The sequence below is a fragment of the Mytilus galloprovincialis genome, chromosome 7 (genome assembly GCF_965363235.1).
Source record: "Mytilus galloprovincialis chromosome 7, xbMytGall1.hap1.1, whole genome shotgun sequence".
Taxonomy (NCBI): Eukaryota; Metazoa; Mollusca; class Bivalvia; order Mytilida; family Mytilidae; genus Mytilus; species Mytilus galloprovincialis.
This window is the reverse complement of record NC_134844.1, coordinates 7,535,531-7,553,795: the sequence shown is the minus strand read 5'-3', so window position 1 is coordinate 7,553,795 and position 18,265 is coordinate 7,535,531. Positions and strand designations below refer to the sequence as shown.

The 18,265-nt window shown below is 31.5% G+C and overlaps 1 protein-coding gene across 1 annotated transcript in view; it reads right to left on the bottom strand.

Moving 5' to 3' along the window:
* The window catches only part of LOC143082229 (receptor-type tyrosine-protein phosphatase epsilon-like), a 46,367-nt gene that overhangs the window by 16,670 nt on the left and 11,432 nt on the right, over nt 1-18,265 (bottom strand). The window contains exons 3-10 of the mRNA XM_076257813.1: nt 17,040-17,309; nt 12,112-12,405; nt 11,192-11,294; nt 10,687-10,769; nt 5,404-5,615; nt 4,405-4,492; nt 3,827-3,894; nt 3,372-3,408 (exon numbers count right to left, since the gene is read on the bottom strand). Of these exons, the coding sequence (XP_076113928.1) occupies nt 3,372-3,408; nt 3,827-3,894; nt 4,405-4,492; nt 5,404-5,615; nt 10,687-10,769; nt 11,192-11,294; nt 12,112-12,405; nt 17,040-17,309 (1,155 nt within the window). The remainder of the gene's footprint in view (nt 1-3,371; nt 3,409-3,826; nt 3,895-4,404; nt 4,493-5,403; nt 5,616-10,686; nt 10,770-11,191; nt 11,295-12,111; nt 12,406-17,039; nt 17,310-18,265) is intronic.

Below are 18,265 nucleotides of genomic sequence, written 5' to 3'. Positions count from 1 at the left end.
ATCTTGTTTGGTCTTCGACATGTATGAAAAGTAGGACTAGCAAAGAATAGAATTCCAAGACTCTATCTAACATAGATTCACCAAAGATCCTAAAATCAGTGTTCTGATTGAGAAGAACACCTGTTCACGTACCCTTCACAAACATTTCGTAAGTGTTTATTGTTTGTTCTGTATGTTGTGGGCATCCATGTTCCGAACGATAAAAAACTAACAATACAAAAAATACTTTCCTGTTATTAAAGATGTCCGTGCTGAACGTCAGGGAAATTTAGACTGCCACGAGAACATGAGGGTAAATTGCACAAGGACAGCAATGTTGCCTTGCACTAGGGCATCTCTTTAAGAGTTGTTGTAAGAGTTTAGACGTACACAGGGCATTACAGCCTGTTACACAAGAAACCAGACGTGGATACATTCCACATTTAAGCAATCAAAAGTCTAGAAATTCTTGAGAGCCGTGGTGTAATAATTAGTGCATCGGACTACTAACACAAAGGTTCCTGGTTCAATTCCCGTTCCTGGATGAAAATTGACATCATTTGCGAGTATGAGGAAACGATGATAGTCCGTCGGAAGCGGACGATAAATGACTGACCCGTGTTAAGAGAGAGCCACATCTCTTGAACGTTAAAGACACCCTTGTAGATTTCGAAAAAGAGCAGGCTAATGCCGATACAAGGCAGCATTCTCACCCGCAAATTGGAAAGGGATTAATGTAAGTTGCAAAACTTGTTTCCCAATCCACAATAAATAAATATGTTTGAACTAAGCACGATTAAACTAAGACCCTACTTTGGCCAAACAAGTTGCTTTCTTTAAAAAAAGAAAAGTAATACATGAACATAAGACCGCTGACTGCCGGGTCACCAAAAGATTGTTGCTGAATTTGTGTTTGCTTTTGAATTGGAATAATTGACTGTGGAAAGAAGAAGCCAGTTGAAAGTATATATTTACAGCTTCTATTTGAATAGCTATTTTAAAGCTCGACTATTCTATTTATCACTTTGGAATGCACATATTTTGTTTTTCGATTATAACCCTTTGGCAATCCTACTAACCAGATGACTTATGCAAATTGCACAAACCAATCGCAATATTTTATGCACTCAGTTTGCTTTATAATCAGGAATTCAGGATGCATTTATTTTATCTATCATTTCCGACTCGTATTTGAAGTTGTCTTTAATCATGTTAGATGTTGTATGCGGTGACACCTGTGGCATGCAATTGATTGGGACCTCTTATGAAGAGACTTATTTTGGTCTCATAAAACATCTCAAACTTTAAGGATTTCCTGATTTTACTTAAATCAATTCAAACATTCTACAGGGAAACTTAGTTTTTGCCGAAGAATTTCTTAATTCAGAAGTTTATAAACCTGTGCACACTTTAAAAAAAATATATAAAAAGGTATGTAGATATAAAAAGATACCAGAATTAAAATGATGTACTCCAGACACGAGTTAAGTCTACAAAAAAAGCATCAGTGACGCTCGAATGAAAAAAGTTAAAAGGCTAAATACATTACAAAGTTAAGGAATCTATTTCTTGGGTAGACAATCCTTAGCTTTTCGAAAAGGTCAAAGTTTATAATAGGACAGTGAATCAAAAAAGAAACAAAAGAGAAACAACTCGAGGTTAGAATACCGTTAGTAATGATCGTGCTTGAAAATCAAATGTAAAGCTCTTTCTGCCGTGTCCTGAATTTAGATAACAAAAACGAAAATAAGCTTTAATTCACGAGTGAATTTAATAGTATTGCATGCAAGTAGTATTTTAGCGCACGAAATAGTAAATAGAAAGCTCAGGAAAAGAATACACATTTGCGTCATCACATATCTTAATCTAATAGTTGAATTCGAATGTCAAACGACCTACACTAAATGTTTTGACTCAGGATTCATTGACATTTTATCCGGAATTTGTGAGAACGCAAACCGATAGTGTGCTTTTGAAATGTGATCTATAATGTGAATGAATCAAGACGTGTAGGATAGTTGGTCAACACAATGAATACAATTTTCAAAACCGTACCATAGTACAAATATGTAGATGCTTTAAGATTAAACTATTAAAACAAACAAACAAAAATTGAATTAAAATTTTATAATAAACTAACGTTCCGGTCAGTAATTTTTTTTCAAATTCTTTTGAATATATATAATATCAATAAACACGAACGTCAAGTATTTACGGATGGACGTTTTATTTATCGAATGAATCTACTTTTAAATTCTAACATTCCACTATGTGAATATATTACTATACAAAATATAAGCAAAGACTTCTAAATCCATACTAAAACAGTATAAAAAAATCAACATGCTTTATGAATTGAAAACACACAAGTATTTTTGTTCACGACCGTTTAAAATTTAAATATAAAATACATTTATTTTACTTTCCGTTTTATGGATATATTATAATACAAAAAAATAAATAATAATTACTCATAAAACCCGGCTAAATACTAAAATGGTATGAAATAATTAAAGTAGAAATATATTGTAGGATACAAGAATTTATTTGGATTTAATTTTTATGTTTCCTTTACAAATGAATATTTAAAAATACCAAAGCAGAGTATCTTGTCATATAAAATACTTATTTCTTAATTGAAACTCTGAAAATATTCTGATTTCAATCATTGTTAGTTTCTTCAGAAACATAAATAAAGTATTATATATTTTTTTTTATATATTTCTTTGAGATCGATTGAATTAAATTCTTTTGATAAGAATATTATCTTTCTGTTTTCCGATCTAAAATTAACATTTTAAACAGAATGTTCTATCCCGTAAGTCTATGATGAAATACACAGTATCCAGTGGTTAAATCTTCAAACATAATTTGTTTACATGTTATCGAGACAACAGACAATACCACGTTATAATTGACCCAGATACACACAGTGTACAGTGGTTGTTTTAAAACAAATATAATTGCGTCGTCAAGGGCCATCAAGGGACCATATCAAAGACGTAGATAACAACCTGTGAAGACCTGTATAGATGACCGAAAACTTTCGAGACGTTCCGAGAATTTTATTCTGACTTCCGGCCGAGAGATATCTAGTGGCCCATAGACACATCCAAAACTCGCCAATATATATGCATGAACCCCACAGGGGGTTCATGCAAAAACCCTCTGCTGTTCGGAAGATAATAACATTGCTATTTGTTGTTATAAAACATGAATATGACGACGAACCTCTCAAATTTAACGCAGATTATCTATAATCTTTAACAACGTTCAGTTAAATTTGTTTTAAATATTTTCTTTATTAATAAAGCATTATTGGTATTTTGAATGTAAGTAATTTTTTTCTTTAGATAATATTTTTTGAATTTGAAATTATAAACATGTTTTACCTTGACATGCAATATAGCATTTTTCTTTTTCAAAACCCTGTAAGAAAATCAAATATATTTATACATGCAAGCAATAACAAGATACATGTTAAAAAATGATTATCTCATGAACATAGGCAAATGCTATCAATAGATATAAGAAGATGTGATATGAGTGCCCATTAGACAACTTTCTCATCTAAGTTCAAATTTGTAAAAGTAAACCGTTATATGTAGGTCAAAGAACGTCTTCAAACGTATAAATGAAAGAAACAATCGACCAATTTTACTTGAAGAAAATAAATATATATATAACAATGAGCGTGCTTTTTACAACTTGAAAACCATACACTTTAAGCTCAAAATTTGTAATAAAAGGACAGGATAAATTTAATTATCTCTTCAAAAAGAGTCTTACTTGAAGCTTTATACTTGTAATAGAAGTAATACAATTTATTAAATGTAACGGTACTTACATCGACATAGTTTGCATTGATATAATCAGATCCTCCATTGGATTCCAGTATAACTCGAGTGTGATCATCTACAATGTGACATTGTGTATATAGAATAGTCCATCATTTGCATATTTATTATTTTTTTATTGCTCCGTTTTTTAGTCTGTTGTGTCGTAGTTCTCTTGCATTTAATATGTTTCCCTCAGTTTTAGTTTATAACCCGGATTTGTTTTTTCTCAATCGATTTATTAATTTCGAACAGCGGTATACTACTGTGATATAAGTCATTATTAGCGTTGTCAATGTAATTGTTGAAGGTTTTGCTGTGACAATGAGAGAAAAGAACATCAATACAAGAGCTGTTCCTTTGCCTTTTGTTTTTTTGCAATGTATATACTAGTCATTTGCCATAGATGTCGGTGTACAAAAATATTATGTATTTGATTATGATCTTTTTTTTTTGGTCTCGACAATGGAAAATTATGTTACATTTTCAGATTTTCAAAACAAAGCATGTCATAAAAATAATAACCTAAACATATAAAGCAAAACTGAGTCGACTCCCCGTAATCAAACTTAAAAATAATTTAACATACATGGGAATGTTGTTTTAAATCTGTTCTTTGGCATATTTTCTTTTGTTTGTGCATGAGTTGTAGGATGCACTGCTACATTTGGTATGCTCTAATGAATTAAAGAAGAGCGAATATATGCATTGTCTTTGTTTAAAATATTCAAATTTAAATAAAAATACAAGGATTTCTGTTAATAAATGCGAATAAGGAGTTAAAAATCTAAACTTGTTTAGTTTAAAAACAAGAAAACATAGACAAATGCACTTCATACTAAATACATATATTACAATTTAATCACTCCTTGTTGTAGGAAATCATTTGCCAAATATTGGAATATTTGCATTATTAACTCTACAGAAATAGGTTAATCGTGATGGTGCTATACATAATTGTAGTTTTGTATATTGGGATTGCAATTGTTTTTCATTTGATCTTAGACCGTGTGTACACTACATATTCACAATTTAAAAAAAAATATCAAATGTACCAGGCCTGCAATTTTTCTTAACAGATGTCCGTGTCGTCAACATAAGATTCATCTGTGGCACTCATAGTAGATATCAATATGGAGTAACTGTTATGGTTAATAAACTATCCCAAGTCAGGAGCATCTGACTTTTGAAAGTCTTGTATGTTTTGTTTTCAATTCTAGTTCCTTTTATATGTTTTATAATTTACAGTTACGTTCATTTTTACTGAACTAGTTCACATATTGGTTCAGGAGACATATGAAGCCCTCCTCCGGATGCGGGATTGTCTCGCTGCGTTGAAGACCCATTGGTGGTCTACAATTATTTTATGTTTCTTGGTCTTTGGTTAGACCAAATAAACAAATTCCACATTTCCATTCTCATTGCTATCATCAAAGATTTAAGGGTTTAAATTTGTACTCAAGACGTGCGTAAAATGTTGTACACAAAACGTACATCGTCTGTAAAAAAACTCATAAGTGACGGGTTAATAAAAAGAGTCAAAAAGTTAAAATCAGTTAGGAATGTAAGAGCTTATGTTATTGATTACCTTATATTCATTTTTAAGCGCCTCTTGTCTTTGTTTTTTCTCAATATATTGTTTCAGTTCTTCCACCCTGATACACGAACTTTGTACTTCTGATAAGTTATCATATTCATTATCTCCTGTTATTGGAACTGTTGTTGGCTTTACGTTCTCCATAGCGGAAGAAGACACTATACCAACATTCAAATATAACCCATTGTCCCTAATACCACGTCCTGAAAATAGGTTAAAGTGTCTGTAGTTTGCAGGAGCAGTTTCATTATTCAAGACTTTTTTTCAATATTTGATTTGTCTTTACAACAAGTGCAAAATAGGTTTGGAAATATAGCTAAATAAAAACTGAATATATAGAACTGGATGTGATTATAGCTACATGTACACGTATCATATATTGGTATACCTAATGCCCAAACCCAAGATGACTCATGGAATAAAACAAATCCAATTAGTATACAGTGAATTAAATCATTTATCATTCAGTTATGCAACGAAAACAATTTAGTCTATATGATTCATAGCTTAACACTTTCACAGCAATATACTACGGTTGCCTTTATTTATAAGAAAACAAATAAAAAATTTAAATCAATCTCAAATTACTCGTAATGATTTTTCTTCTTACTTTAAATGTACATTTTGTTTCCAAATTGACTTTGAAAAGTAAAATAACATAAATTCTGAAATACGAGGAAAATTCGAAACAAATTTCCTAACCAAATGGCAAAATCAAAAACTCAAACAACTGCCATATTCATGTGTTGGTACAAACATGTTCTGACAACTGTATAACATTCCTTTATATTGACAACAATGTGTGAACAGAACAAACTGACATTATACCTTATCTTGGAAAGCATCCCAGATTTTAATCCAGAAAAATTGAAAGTAGATTTTTTCAAACCATTTTAACGTGTAACACTTACAAATACTTGAACGTGATTCGTCGTAAGACTGTTTTCTCGAAAAACTAAGGTATTGCTTATTCCAGGCATAGATTACCTTAGCCGTATTTGACACAACTTTTTGGAATTTTGGATCCTCAATGCTCTTCAACTTTGTACATGTTTGGCTTTATCAATATTTCGATTTGAGCGTCACTGATGAGTCTTATGTAGACGAAACGCGTGTCTGGCGTACTAAGTTATAATCCTGGTACTTTTGATAACTATTTAAACCACTGGGTCGATGCCACTGCTGGTGGACGTTTCGTCCCCGAGGGTATCACCAGCCCAGTAGTCAACATTTCGGTGTTGACATGAATATCAATAATGTGGTCATTTTTATAAATTTCCTGTTTACAAAACTTTGAATTTTTCGAAAAACTAAGGATTTTCTTATTCCAGGCATAGATTACCTTAGCCGTATTTGACACAACTTTTTGAAATTTTGGATCCTCAATGCTCTTCAACTTTGTACATGTTTGGCTTTATCTATATTTCGATTTGAGCGTCACTGATGAGTCTTATGTAGACGAAACGCGCGTCTGGCGTACTAAGTTATAATCCTGGTACTTTTGATAACTATTCTATTGGTTTACACGTAATTATACCATGTTGCCGAAACAAGTGTGATATTTGCAGGCGCAACACACATGCATGGAATTCCATAGTTCCAAGAAAGATAATAAAACTGATAGACAAAACCTACCAAGTGTTTAGGTTGAAAATCAATATGCTGCAACATATTTTGTCTTAGAACATTTTTTGTGTAAACTGCTTACTCACAATATGTTTGTAAATGCGCTATGAAGTTTAGTCAGTTTGTGCGAGTTAGTGAGCCGACTTTTTAAATCAATTACCCATAGAACAAATTGTTTACGCTACGATAAATACCTTTTAGTTCCATATATCTGAATGCTTTCATTTGCATATACTATAGTTTAACATCTGAGACAATTATATTTTAATAAATTATAATTTTATTATATACAAATTGAAAGACCAAGCTCGAATATACAATGTTTACAGTGTTTTCAATGAGGGTCATTTTTTTTTAATTTTATCACAATAAGCTGCAGTGGGCTAGAATGGTCTTAACTGCTAGTACTCTGAGATCTGTTCATTGTGTCTTTTTGTGTCGGGATGTATAAGTACCGGGCCACGTCCACTTGTATTTTTGTCCATCTGAGGAGTTAAGCCTTTTTCAACTGATTTTTATAGTTCGTTCTTATGTTTTACTGTTATACCACTGTCCCAGGTTAGGAGGAGGGTTGGGATCCCGCTAACATGTTTAACCCCGCCACATTATTTATGTATGTGTCTGTCCCAAGTCAGGAGCTTGTAATTCAGTGGTTGTCGTTTGTTTATGTGTTACATATTTGTTTTTCATTTTTTTTAACATAAATAAGGCCGTTAGTTTTCTCGTTTGAATTGTTTTACATTGTCTTATCGGGGCCTTTTATAGCTGGGTATGCGGTATGGGGTTTGCTCATTGTTGAAGGCCGTACGGTGACCTATAGTTGTTAATGTCTGTGTCATTTTGGTCTTTTGTGGATAGTTGTCTCATTGGCAATCATACCAAATCTTCTTTTTCTATATTGCCTTAAATTTGTACTATATCTATTTTTGAGATGGCATTTCATCAGTCAAAGTATATATTGATTGATCAAATAAGAATTGAAATTAATCGAGTTATACAAGGTACAATACATAAAAGAGCAATGACAAGGCAAACGATCAAAATCAGATACAACCAGAAATTTCGCCAAAATATAACCATATGAATAACACTATTGATTGAACATGCGCAAAAATTTACATTCTACCAAGGATAATCAATGAATGTAAGTGCGTGCGTATGTTTGAATGGGTCCTAAGTAATATTCGTCTTTGTTTTGTTTAAATTTTGTTTAAGTCTCTGCACAACATTTAAGTTTTTATGGATACAGTTAGGCCACACCAATTTAATTTCTTGTTCTACGGATTTTTGGACTCCAAAAATTGGGGCGAGCGAGCGATTTGAAAATTTTAATAAAAAAATATTTATTTTGCAAATTTTTGAGGCGAAGCTTGAAAAGTAAAGGCGAGCGATTATATTTTTTTTTGTAAACATAAAATAGTAGGTTTTGACAATATTAAAACTTGATTTATCACTTGTACTTTGACATTTCTTTAATTTATGTAGTATTTTTCCCTGTTCACCAATAAATAATTGAATAATTAGATTTGGTATATGTATGTGTGCCAATTAATGAGACAATTCTCCATCCAAGTCATAATCAGGTTGGGAACAACCCTCAATTTTATAAATATCCTTTTTATGAGGGGTCAATATAAGTTACAATATATTTTTTTGTAAATAAAACTTTTTAGTACAAAAGAGCTCATATTTTCCCAAAGAACTACATATCTATCTGGTATTAAATGGTCAAAACATGCCCAAGAATTTTGTAATATTCCTGGACTTAGGCCATGTTAACACATTTACTTTAATATTATTCAAAATAAATAATATCATAAATAATTCTCTTTAAGAATATAGTAATGTTGTTTAAAATTATTTAAATATGATGTATTTCACCTCTCTTTTAGTTCATTTTTTTAAGTTCTTCAAAGGATTTGTATAGTAACACTGCCAATCCTTGGTATTTCTTCAAGTTTCTTTTTTACAACAGTAAAATGACCCCATATGTGCCCTTCTGAGGGATAATAGCAAATATTACGTACGGCAGAGCTTTGACCCAGACAAAACAGCAAGCTATAAGGGACCCCAAAATTATAAGTGTACACAATTCGATCAGGAAAACCAACGATCTAATTTATATATATACAAACGGGAAAATACCAAATAATATTTATGAACATCAACGAACGATATCTAACTGCTGAACGACAGGCCCCCGAATCAATCAGGACAGGTGCATAAACATGCAGGGGGTATGGATAGTTTTGTATCGTCAGCATATTGCAGTTGAAGGCATTTCTTTCCGAAATTCTTTGAAGTTTATTTCTAACAACGAACATATTTTGATAGGGAATTCAAGTAAGAGGGAAGGAAACCAATGTTTTGTTCTGTACAGGTATTTTCTGCTGTTTTCTATTTATATCGGAGCACTCCCATTTGGGATAAATGGGTTTCATGCTGAATCAAATATTATCACAGACATTGACACAGTGTACTTGGGTGCTTATATGTTTAAAATCGTTATAAATACATGTTAGATTGTGATTATAAAAATAAGTGCAAATATCTGTTTATAATATTTACTAAAAAAAAAACGGTGCGGGAAATGGACACGATTACATTTCGGGATGCGGGAAGCGGGAATATAAAACAAATACAAAAATTTTTCTTTGAAAAAAATAGATGCGGGCGGGTCCGTCGAACAAGGAATTAAATTGGTGTGGCCTTATACAATTTATTAAGTTTTTTGATTATTTCGTATCAAATAAACATAAAGACCACCTTATGTTATGGAATTTGAAAAGAAAATGTGAAAATAATGGACTATTTCTATTCAATTATATTCTATTAGAAGAATGTATAATATGATGGAACTTCAATGCAGAATAATTGTCAACTCAGATATAGTTTTCCAACACTTCATATATTCCGAAACAATATTTCTAATTTTCTTATTGCCTCATGGACAAAGAAAATACATATATATAATTAGCCATAACGGAGATTGGTTAACACAGAAAAGGTAACACAGTTTATTTATGTTCAATTGTCAAAATTCATTAAACACATTTGCAATAAACAAGTCTGAGATCTTCCTCAAGACATTGCATTTGCAGCATATGACAGAAAGCTGTACGTTGGTAGGAGAAAGCTTCTGTTGTAATGCCGCTAGGCGACCCACGATTCGAAAAGAACCCATTTACGACAGGAAATATAATTTAATGGTTTAATTAAAATCTGATCTACCGTTCCTTTGCCCCAAGGACTAAGGTTGTATTATCATTTCTTGAAAGTTCATGTTATCAATAAGAAAGGTGGAAAATAACATTTGGGAAAACTTTTTCAGTTTTTCATAAATCATGACTTAAATTATCTTCGTCACTTAAACACTTGATATCATCCAAAGTATTTAGTGGGGTTTGAGTTGCTCAGTCTTTAGTTTTCTATCTTTTGTTTCGTGTTCTATTGTTTGTCTATATGTCTTTTTGTTTAGCCATTGCGTTGTCTGTTTATTTTTGACATATCCTTTCGGTATATTCTGTTCTCCTTTTACAAAAAATGATTTTGAAGAAGAGCTTTTATTCATGTAGTATCTTTCATGTAATCGATTTATCTTACATTAAACAAGTACCTGAAATTTATTTATAGAGGGAAAAAACTCACCATCAATACACAATTCGACATTCTCTGCATTACTTATTGTTTCTTGTCGTAATGGTTTTGTGTTGTTTACATTGTTGGAACGTCTGTAGATAAAAAAATTAAATCCATTCATTGATAATACATTTACAATTAACTTGTAACAAATGGATGGTAATAAAATATCGAATATAATTAAAAACAATTCGATTTATAAACAACACTTGTTTCTTTAACACATTCTAAATTTCAAATTAAAAGTATGCCCTGCTAGATGTACATGACTGTAACATGTAACAAATAAACTCATAATAGATACAAGGACTAAATTTAGTATTTACGCCAGACGCGTATGAATTTACATATTTTGATACGTAGCAAGAAAACAAGTTCGGTGACCCCATTTTTTCTTTTTCTTATCTGAAAGTATGTAACATGTAACATGTAACAAATGGTGGTAATTATTCAGGACAAAATTCGATGTATATGACTTATCAATGAAATACAACTAATAATATAAATCACATACCTCCGTTGTAAGACAACCAAACCAATAACAACCAATATAGCAATTAAAGTTGCGAATACACCACCAACTACGGCTCCTGTTGCTGATGCACTCTTTTCTTGTTCTGTATAAAAAATAATTAGTAATTAACTTAGGAAACAAAATATACCGCATTATATTGCAGTTGAAGGTATGATTTAATGGTAGATGTCTGCTTAACGTCCTGTGGCAAATGTTTCATGCGTATTAAAAACACTCTTGAAGTTGGAAGATACAAGAAGCGGTAAAAGTGCATATTACATAACAAATTATGTTTTTGTAAAACATTTTTAAACATTTATCATTCTTTTGTTGTTTTATAGTATATACAACTTGATTTAACTGAAAATAAAAAGCACAAATGCCAAAAAAAATAAAGTCGAATACAATTTTACATTCATATCGAACAATTGCCAGAAAAATGAGTTTCAAGAATAACAAACAAATTCAGCGTTTTTAAATTTTGATAAAAATTTATATATAAAAAGTGTAAATGAAATTAACACATTATTACAACTGTGTCTTATTTACCTGACTATGACGACATCTGAAGCTCACATTACAACGGATAATGCATTTCAATTCTGTCATATCTGATATCATCATTAAGCACAATTAATTATTTCTTACATCAACGACGATGTTTTAAAAAACTATACTATTTGATTGAAAATTTCAGTCATGTTCTTCCTTTTCCTGTTTTTTTTCCAGACATTAAATATTTTCTTTATCAAATTCAGATTTTAATTAGAGTTGGCATTAATTATTATTCTTTAATAATGAAAAATGTTGCATCATAGGAACCTTCATAAAAAGTTAACTGACTAGAAGCAAACAATTACAAGCACTGTTATCGGCATTATTATTGAAAGTAATTTCATACTGAATAACAATGCACATACCTATAATTAAAAGTTGAAGTGTCTGGCTGTATCCAGTGCCGATATGATTTTTAACAAAACAGATATACTTTCCAGCATCACTTTGCGTTATGTCATATATAACTAACACAGGTATTTCCACTGAACTGCCATTATATTTTTTTCTAGTTGAATCTGATAGTTTGATTATCTTATCATCCTTCTTCCAAAAAACCTTCGTTGGTTTTGGATATGAATCATACGAACAATCTAGTATTGTATTACTGCCTTCGATAGCTTCCGTCATATGATAAGGCAAAGAAACCAGTGGTTTATCTAAAAACAAATAAAGTTCTGATTCTGAAACGCCAGACGTAATGAATGCATAGCATGCATAGCTTAATAATTCAAAAAATTATGATAAATTTTCTGGTAAATTGTGTTTTTACAACCTGTAAGAAAAGGACGGTACAGAGATTAAAATGTAAAGCAAAAATCCCTTTTTTCAAATATGTTTGAAGAGTGAGATGTGATGTGTAATATGAGGCAGGCATTACCTATAAATGGGGACGAAGTCTGTATGAATTTTCCCGATTTATTTTTTTTCTTTTTCTTTTATTGATTTTTCTACTGTTATTGGAGACTTCGTTCCCATATTAACTTCCACAGTAACATTTAGAAATTTATCAAGTCGATTCAAACTAAATGCAATATCAGTTTACCAATGATGATATTTCATTCCCCGAGAGTATCACCATCCCAGTAGTCAGCACTTCAGTGTTGACAAAAAATATCATTGATATGGTAATAATTATAAATAAAGTGTTTACAAATCTTTGAATTATTGAAAACTAAGGCTTTTCTACCTCAGGATTAGATTACCTTTGATGTATTTGGCAAAACTTTGACGAGTGTTTGGTTTTCAATGTTCTTCAACTTCGTACTTTATTTGGCCTTTTTAACTTTTTTTTATTCGAGCGTCACTGATAAGTCTTTTGTAGACGATGCACGCGTCTGGCACAAGCACTAAATTTCAATCCTGGTTTCTATGATGAGTTTATTTATGTAAATTCATTAAGAATATACAAATCAAGGTTAAAACAGGGAATCGCATAAACTTTCAAATAAACTCTCTATTGTCTATTAATTCTTTTTAAGAAATAATACATGGAGGCTTGAATATATCGTCATTTTACCCCGAATTAGCCCTTTATGCAAAATATTTTACCCTGACTCATAGCTATGCATTATTTCAAGTTCAATATCAATTCGTATGGACCGAAGCACTCTACGTGTAGGCAAATATTTACCGTTTCCACTATTGAATTGACGGTAAAGAACGGAGCAACCTGAATTAGTGAAATGCTTAAACTATTTACAATTATGTGTTTAGATAGGTTCGGATAAAATTCATATGATAATTTCATTCATATGTCTTTTATGTATATTTAAAGTGGCTTATAACACATCTTAACATCGTTTGTCTACGTTTCCTTGTTGTGATTATTTTCGGTTTCACAAGCATGTATTTTCCCATAAAATGCGTATATTTTTACGTCATAGTTTATAACGTCGCATAGCTCATTCACAAAAAAGTATATAATGTGGGAGTACGATCGGAATAGCCCAAACAATATATTCTATATTTTTATAGTTAGGTTGTACATTGTGAGACTTTACATTTTTCATTTACAGAATTCATCACTTTGATATTAAATTTTTATATCCGATTTTTAGAAATTCATATGTGACGGTTTTTTTTGTGGCGTCGATACATTCGCGTGACAGACAAAAAGTTCGTAGTTCTATTATGCTGTTTTTGTGTCTTGTTCTTAATTAATTTTAGTTATTCGTTGTTATTCTGTGGTTAACACGTCGACATGTACTATTATATTATTAATGATGTATTTCTCTGTCTGGAGTGTTCTTGATTTCATTGTACTTTATTCCGGTCATGTAATGTTGTCATTTTGGCGGTATGTTTAACATTGCAATAAAGCACGAGGTTTAGCTAGCCACAAAACCAGATTCAACCTACAATTTTATCTTTAAATGTCCTGTACCAAGGCAGTAATATGGCAGTTGATATCATATATTTCGTTTCTTTGTCTGTTGCGTTGTCGTTTGTTTTTGTTGCACGTCAGTGTTCTGTTGTTACGTTGTTTTTCTCTTATAGTTGATGAGTTTCCCTCGGTTTTAAATTGTGACCCGGATGTATTTTCTCTGAATCGATTGATGACTTTTGAACAGCGGTTTGCTGCTGTTGCCTTTATTTATTTTTGAATTCATAAATTAATATTTGGTTTGAACCGCTCTTCAACATATGTATAGGTTGCATTTCTGTAAATATTGACAATGCAATTTCCCATAGGAACTCCTTTTACGGCTACAACTGTACCACTTTTACTATGAAGTTTTGAAAAAAATCTTATCCTAGAATTGAAAGTTCATATGCACCACAATTTTTTTCAAAGGTCAAAATATAGGGCTGTGCGGCATATTTTCAACGTTTATATGCCCTGAACTTCTCAGAGTTTAAACTTACACTAATTTTCTTAACTACCCCTACCTCGAATGAAAGGTTTCCACAGATTTCAATGTAAACAATATGCACGTGTTTATTTACTGGTAACATTCCCAAGTTCTGTCTCTGCGATATGGAACACAGAGAGCATAACTGGGAACCAGTATGTAAACAAAATTAATTTTCTATGAATATTCTATTACTCCCCAAAAGAGGCGTGTTTTGAGAAACAGCTGTATTTACAAAGTGAAACCTATACAGACATTTATTCAAATAGAAAACTCTCTAAAATCATCTTTTCTCACATTAATACTCATTTATCAGAATTAAAGTCTTAAAGAAATCACTGTGTATACTCTAAATATTTCTTTACTATACATTTTATACCCCCTCCCCTGTTTCAATTTTTTAAAGAATTTGAAAACAAGACTTTAATTATTTCCAGCATACCCTATTTGCATATTTTCTGATAAAAAATGCCTAGAACCTGTTAAAAACTGTTTTGATAACTTATTGAAAGCATATCAGAATATCAGAAATGTAATGTGTAGCAATCAATCATTACAACATTCAAGATTATATAAAGTATCCAATCGAACCTCTATCTCCAGTCCACATCTTACTGTATGCCTATTTGTCAATTAAAGAACACATTTTCTGCCTCAAATGGTCAATTTAGAATTCTTGTCACAACAGTATCATCTGTCACCATATATCTGACACAATTTAGCTACTATATATATAATAGAAGTGTTCAAACAAAGCCATATTTGCAATAGTTGTATGTATGCAGATACCAGTCTGAGATATAAATTCACTTAAAATGTTGTATAGATAACTGCTAACATCTGATTTGTGCATAACTTCCAAGCATAGTTATTGTTTTCTATATCAAGAACTTTAAAATCATAAAATCATAGCATTTACAAGTTAAATTATTTGTTTTATGACCCAGGGGGTAGGCAATTTTCTATGTTTTTTGCCCCTGGGGCCTCAAATTTCCTAAATCATTCTGCTGTTTCTAGCAATTTGGAATATTTAGTACATATTCAGGATAGAACACACTATTGTAAGTTTTCTTGAGATATTTTGTTTTTCTAGCTTGTATTTATTATGCCGTGGTGACAAAAATGCAGATTTAGGTGTTTCGGCTTACTTTTGGGTTATCGAAAGGACACAAATATACCCCATAAATAATATTCAGGAAGGATCTATGAGTTCCAATGACTGCAAAGAGTAAATATAAGCACTTCTTAACAATTTAACTTACAAATATGCAAATATTATGATTTAATTTTGTATCCAGGACTTTAAGTAAACTATGCATACTGTAAACTGTGAATTTATGCTGAGTCATCATATTTAAGGCCCAGGATTCTATCAATCTTCATTAAATATTTATAAAACTTCTTATTTGAGTTAATTTCTTTAAAATCTGTGAAATAAAGCAAATTTGGTTTAATTCTGAATATTCCCCTTTTTCACCCTATATAGGTTGCATTTCTGTAAATATTGACAATGCAATTTCCCATAGGAACTCCTTTTACGGCTACAACTGTACCACTTTTACTATGAAGTTTTGAAAAAAATCTTATCCTAGAATTGAAAGTTCATATGCACCACAATTTTTTTCAAAGGTCAAAATATAGGGCTGTGCGGCATATTTTCAACGTTTATATGACCTGAACTTCTCAGAGTTTAAACTTACACTAATTTTCTTAACTACCCCTACCTCGAATGAAAGGTTACCACAGATTTCAATGTAAACAATACGCACGTGTTTATTTACTGGTAATATTCCCAAGTTCTGTCTCTGCGATATGGAACACAGAGAGCATAACTGGGAACCAGTATGTAAACAAAATTAATTTTCTATGAATATTCTATTACTCCCCAAAAGAGGCGTGTTTTGAGAAACAGCTGTATTTACAAAGTGAAACCTATAAGATTGTTAGGCCTCGGGCATCAACGAAGAGAGAATAATTGCGCAAACAAAAATTGGTACCGTTTATGTTCTTTCAAAATGGACTAAAACGTGTGTTTCTGCTCGAGAACATGCTTTCTTGATGAATTTCGATTTGCATTACATTAGTCATTTACAACGGTAAGTATTGCACTTTAATTTGGGCATCGTAAACTGAGAACATAAGAGATTTAAGTGTTTTCTGATACATTGTGTTAGGGCTTTTCTAATTAAGAAAATTAACATGCTTTTCAATCTTCACCGACTTATATATAAACATCATTAAAAACATATATGAAATTCGATTCAAATGAAATATTGAGTGAAAATATAAGGAAGAACTAATCTTTTGGCAGCTAACGTTCATGCACTTAACATTAATAACTATTATATTTTTATGAAGCATGCTTATTTTTAAACCTTTTTTCACATAATTTATATTTACTCTAAATCACGATGTAAATATGTTAGTTATATAACTACCTTTGACATGAAGATGGATTATTGTACTTTTCGCGGTTACACTTCTGTAAGTTGTTTCACACGAGTAATTTCCTCGGTCTAAATGACTGATTTTTTTTAATTCGAGTGATGGATCGTTTACATTCCCGCCGGCATATATTTGCTGATTGTCTAACTCAATTTCTTCATCATTTTTTCGCCAAACGACTCGATCTCCACCAGATACATCACAGTGCATTTTATATGAATCATTTGCAGTTACTTCATGAAACTTTTCTCTAATTCCAGCAGCTGTCAACAAATATTCTTTTAAGTAAAACCATGACGTATTATAGATTAGAATTGATACGAAAAAAATACAGGTATATCATTATTATTAATAAATGCATTACTACTGTTAGAAGTTCTTTGTTATGTATCATTGTCTTTTGCTTTTTGTTTCTTTTGTTACCTATTCTTACATAGGACTCTGATTGTTAATTACATCACCAACCTGATGGTGCATTCATCTGTTTTATGCCTTTTAGTTGGATTGTTGTCTCTTTAACACATTTCATATTTCCATTTTCAATTTTATTTACACTCACAGAGCTCAAAATCAAGAGTCTCGTCACATTTTTTTCTGTTTAAAGAAGGTGATTTCCTAATTTCGTTTATCGTTAGAATTGAGAATGGAAATTGGGAATGTGTCAAAAAACATCAAACCGACTAAAAAGCACAACACAGATGAATGCCACCATCAGGTTGGTGATGTAAATAAGATTCCTTGTTTTTGGCTATTCGAAAATTTGATGATCCATTTAAGAAATTATGTATGCATGATCAAAACGACATTTTTAACGTACTGTTATAGGCGGGCGAGTAGGGGTCGAGTGTACTTTTAATTCCGTATGATTGATTTTTGATAGTGTTCCTTTACTTAGTCTTGTTTTGAGTGTAGTTTGTTGACTCCAGCATAATCATATATAAAATGATGAATCCAGCGTAAAAGAATGACTTTTATTCTTGTCCAGTATGCATATATATGTAAGTACGTCTGAGTCAGTGACAACTCTACAACAGATGTATCCATCGGATCGCCATCAATGATGGTGATACATGGCTGTGTACATAATGTATATACAACTCGTCTAAACATCAACCCAACAATGTTAGATCTGTAAATTTGCTTTCGCAAATTTTTGGTTCTCCCATCGCCGGGATTCGAACCCATGCTACTGTGATATCGTGACACCAAATCGCCTGCA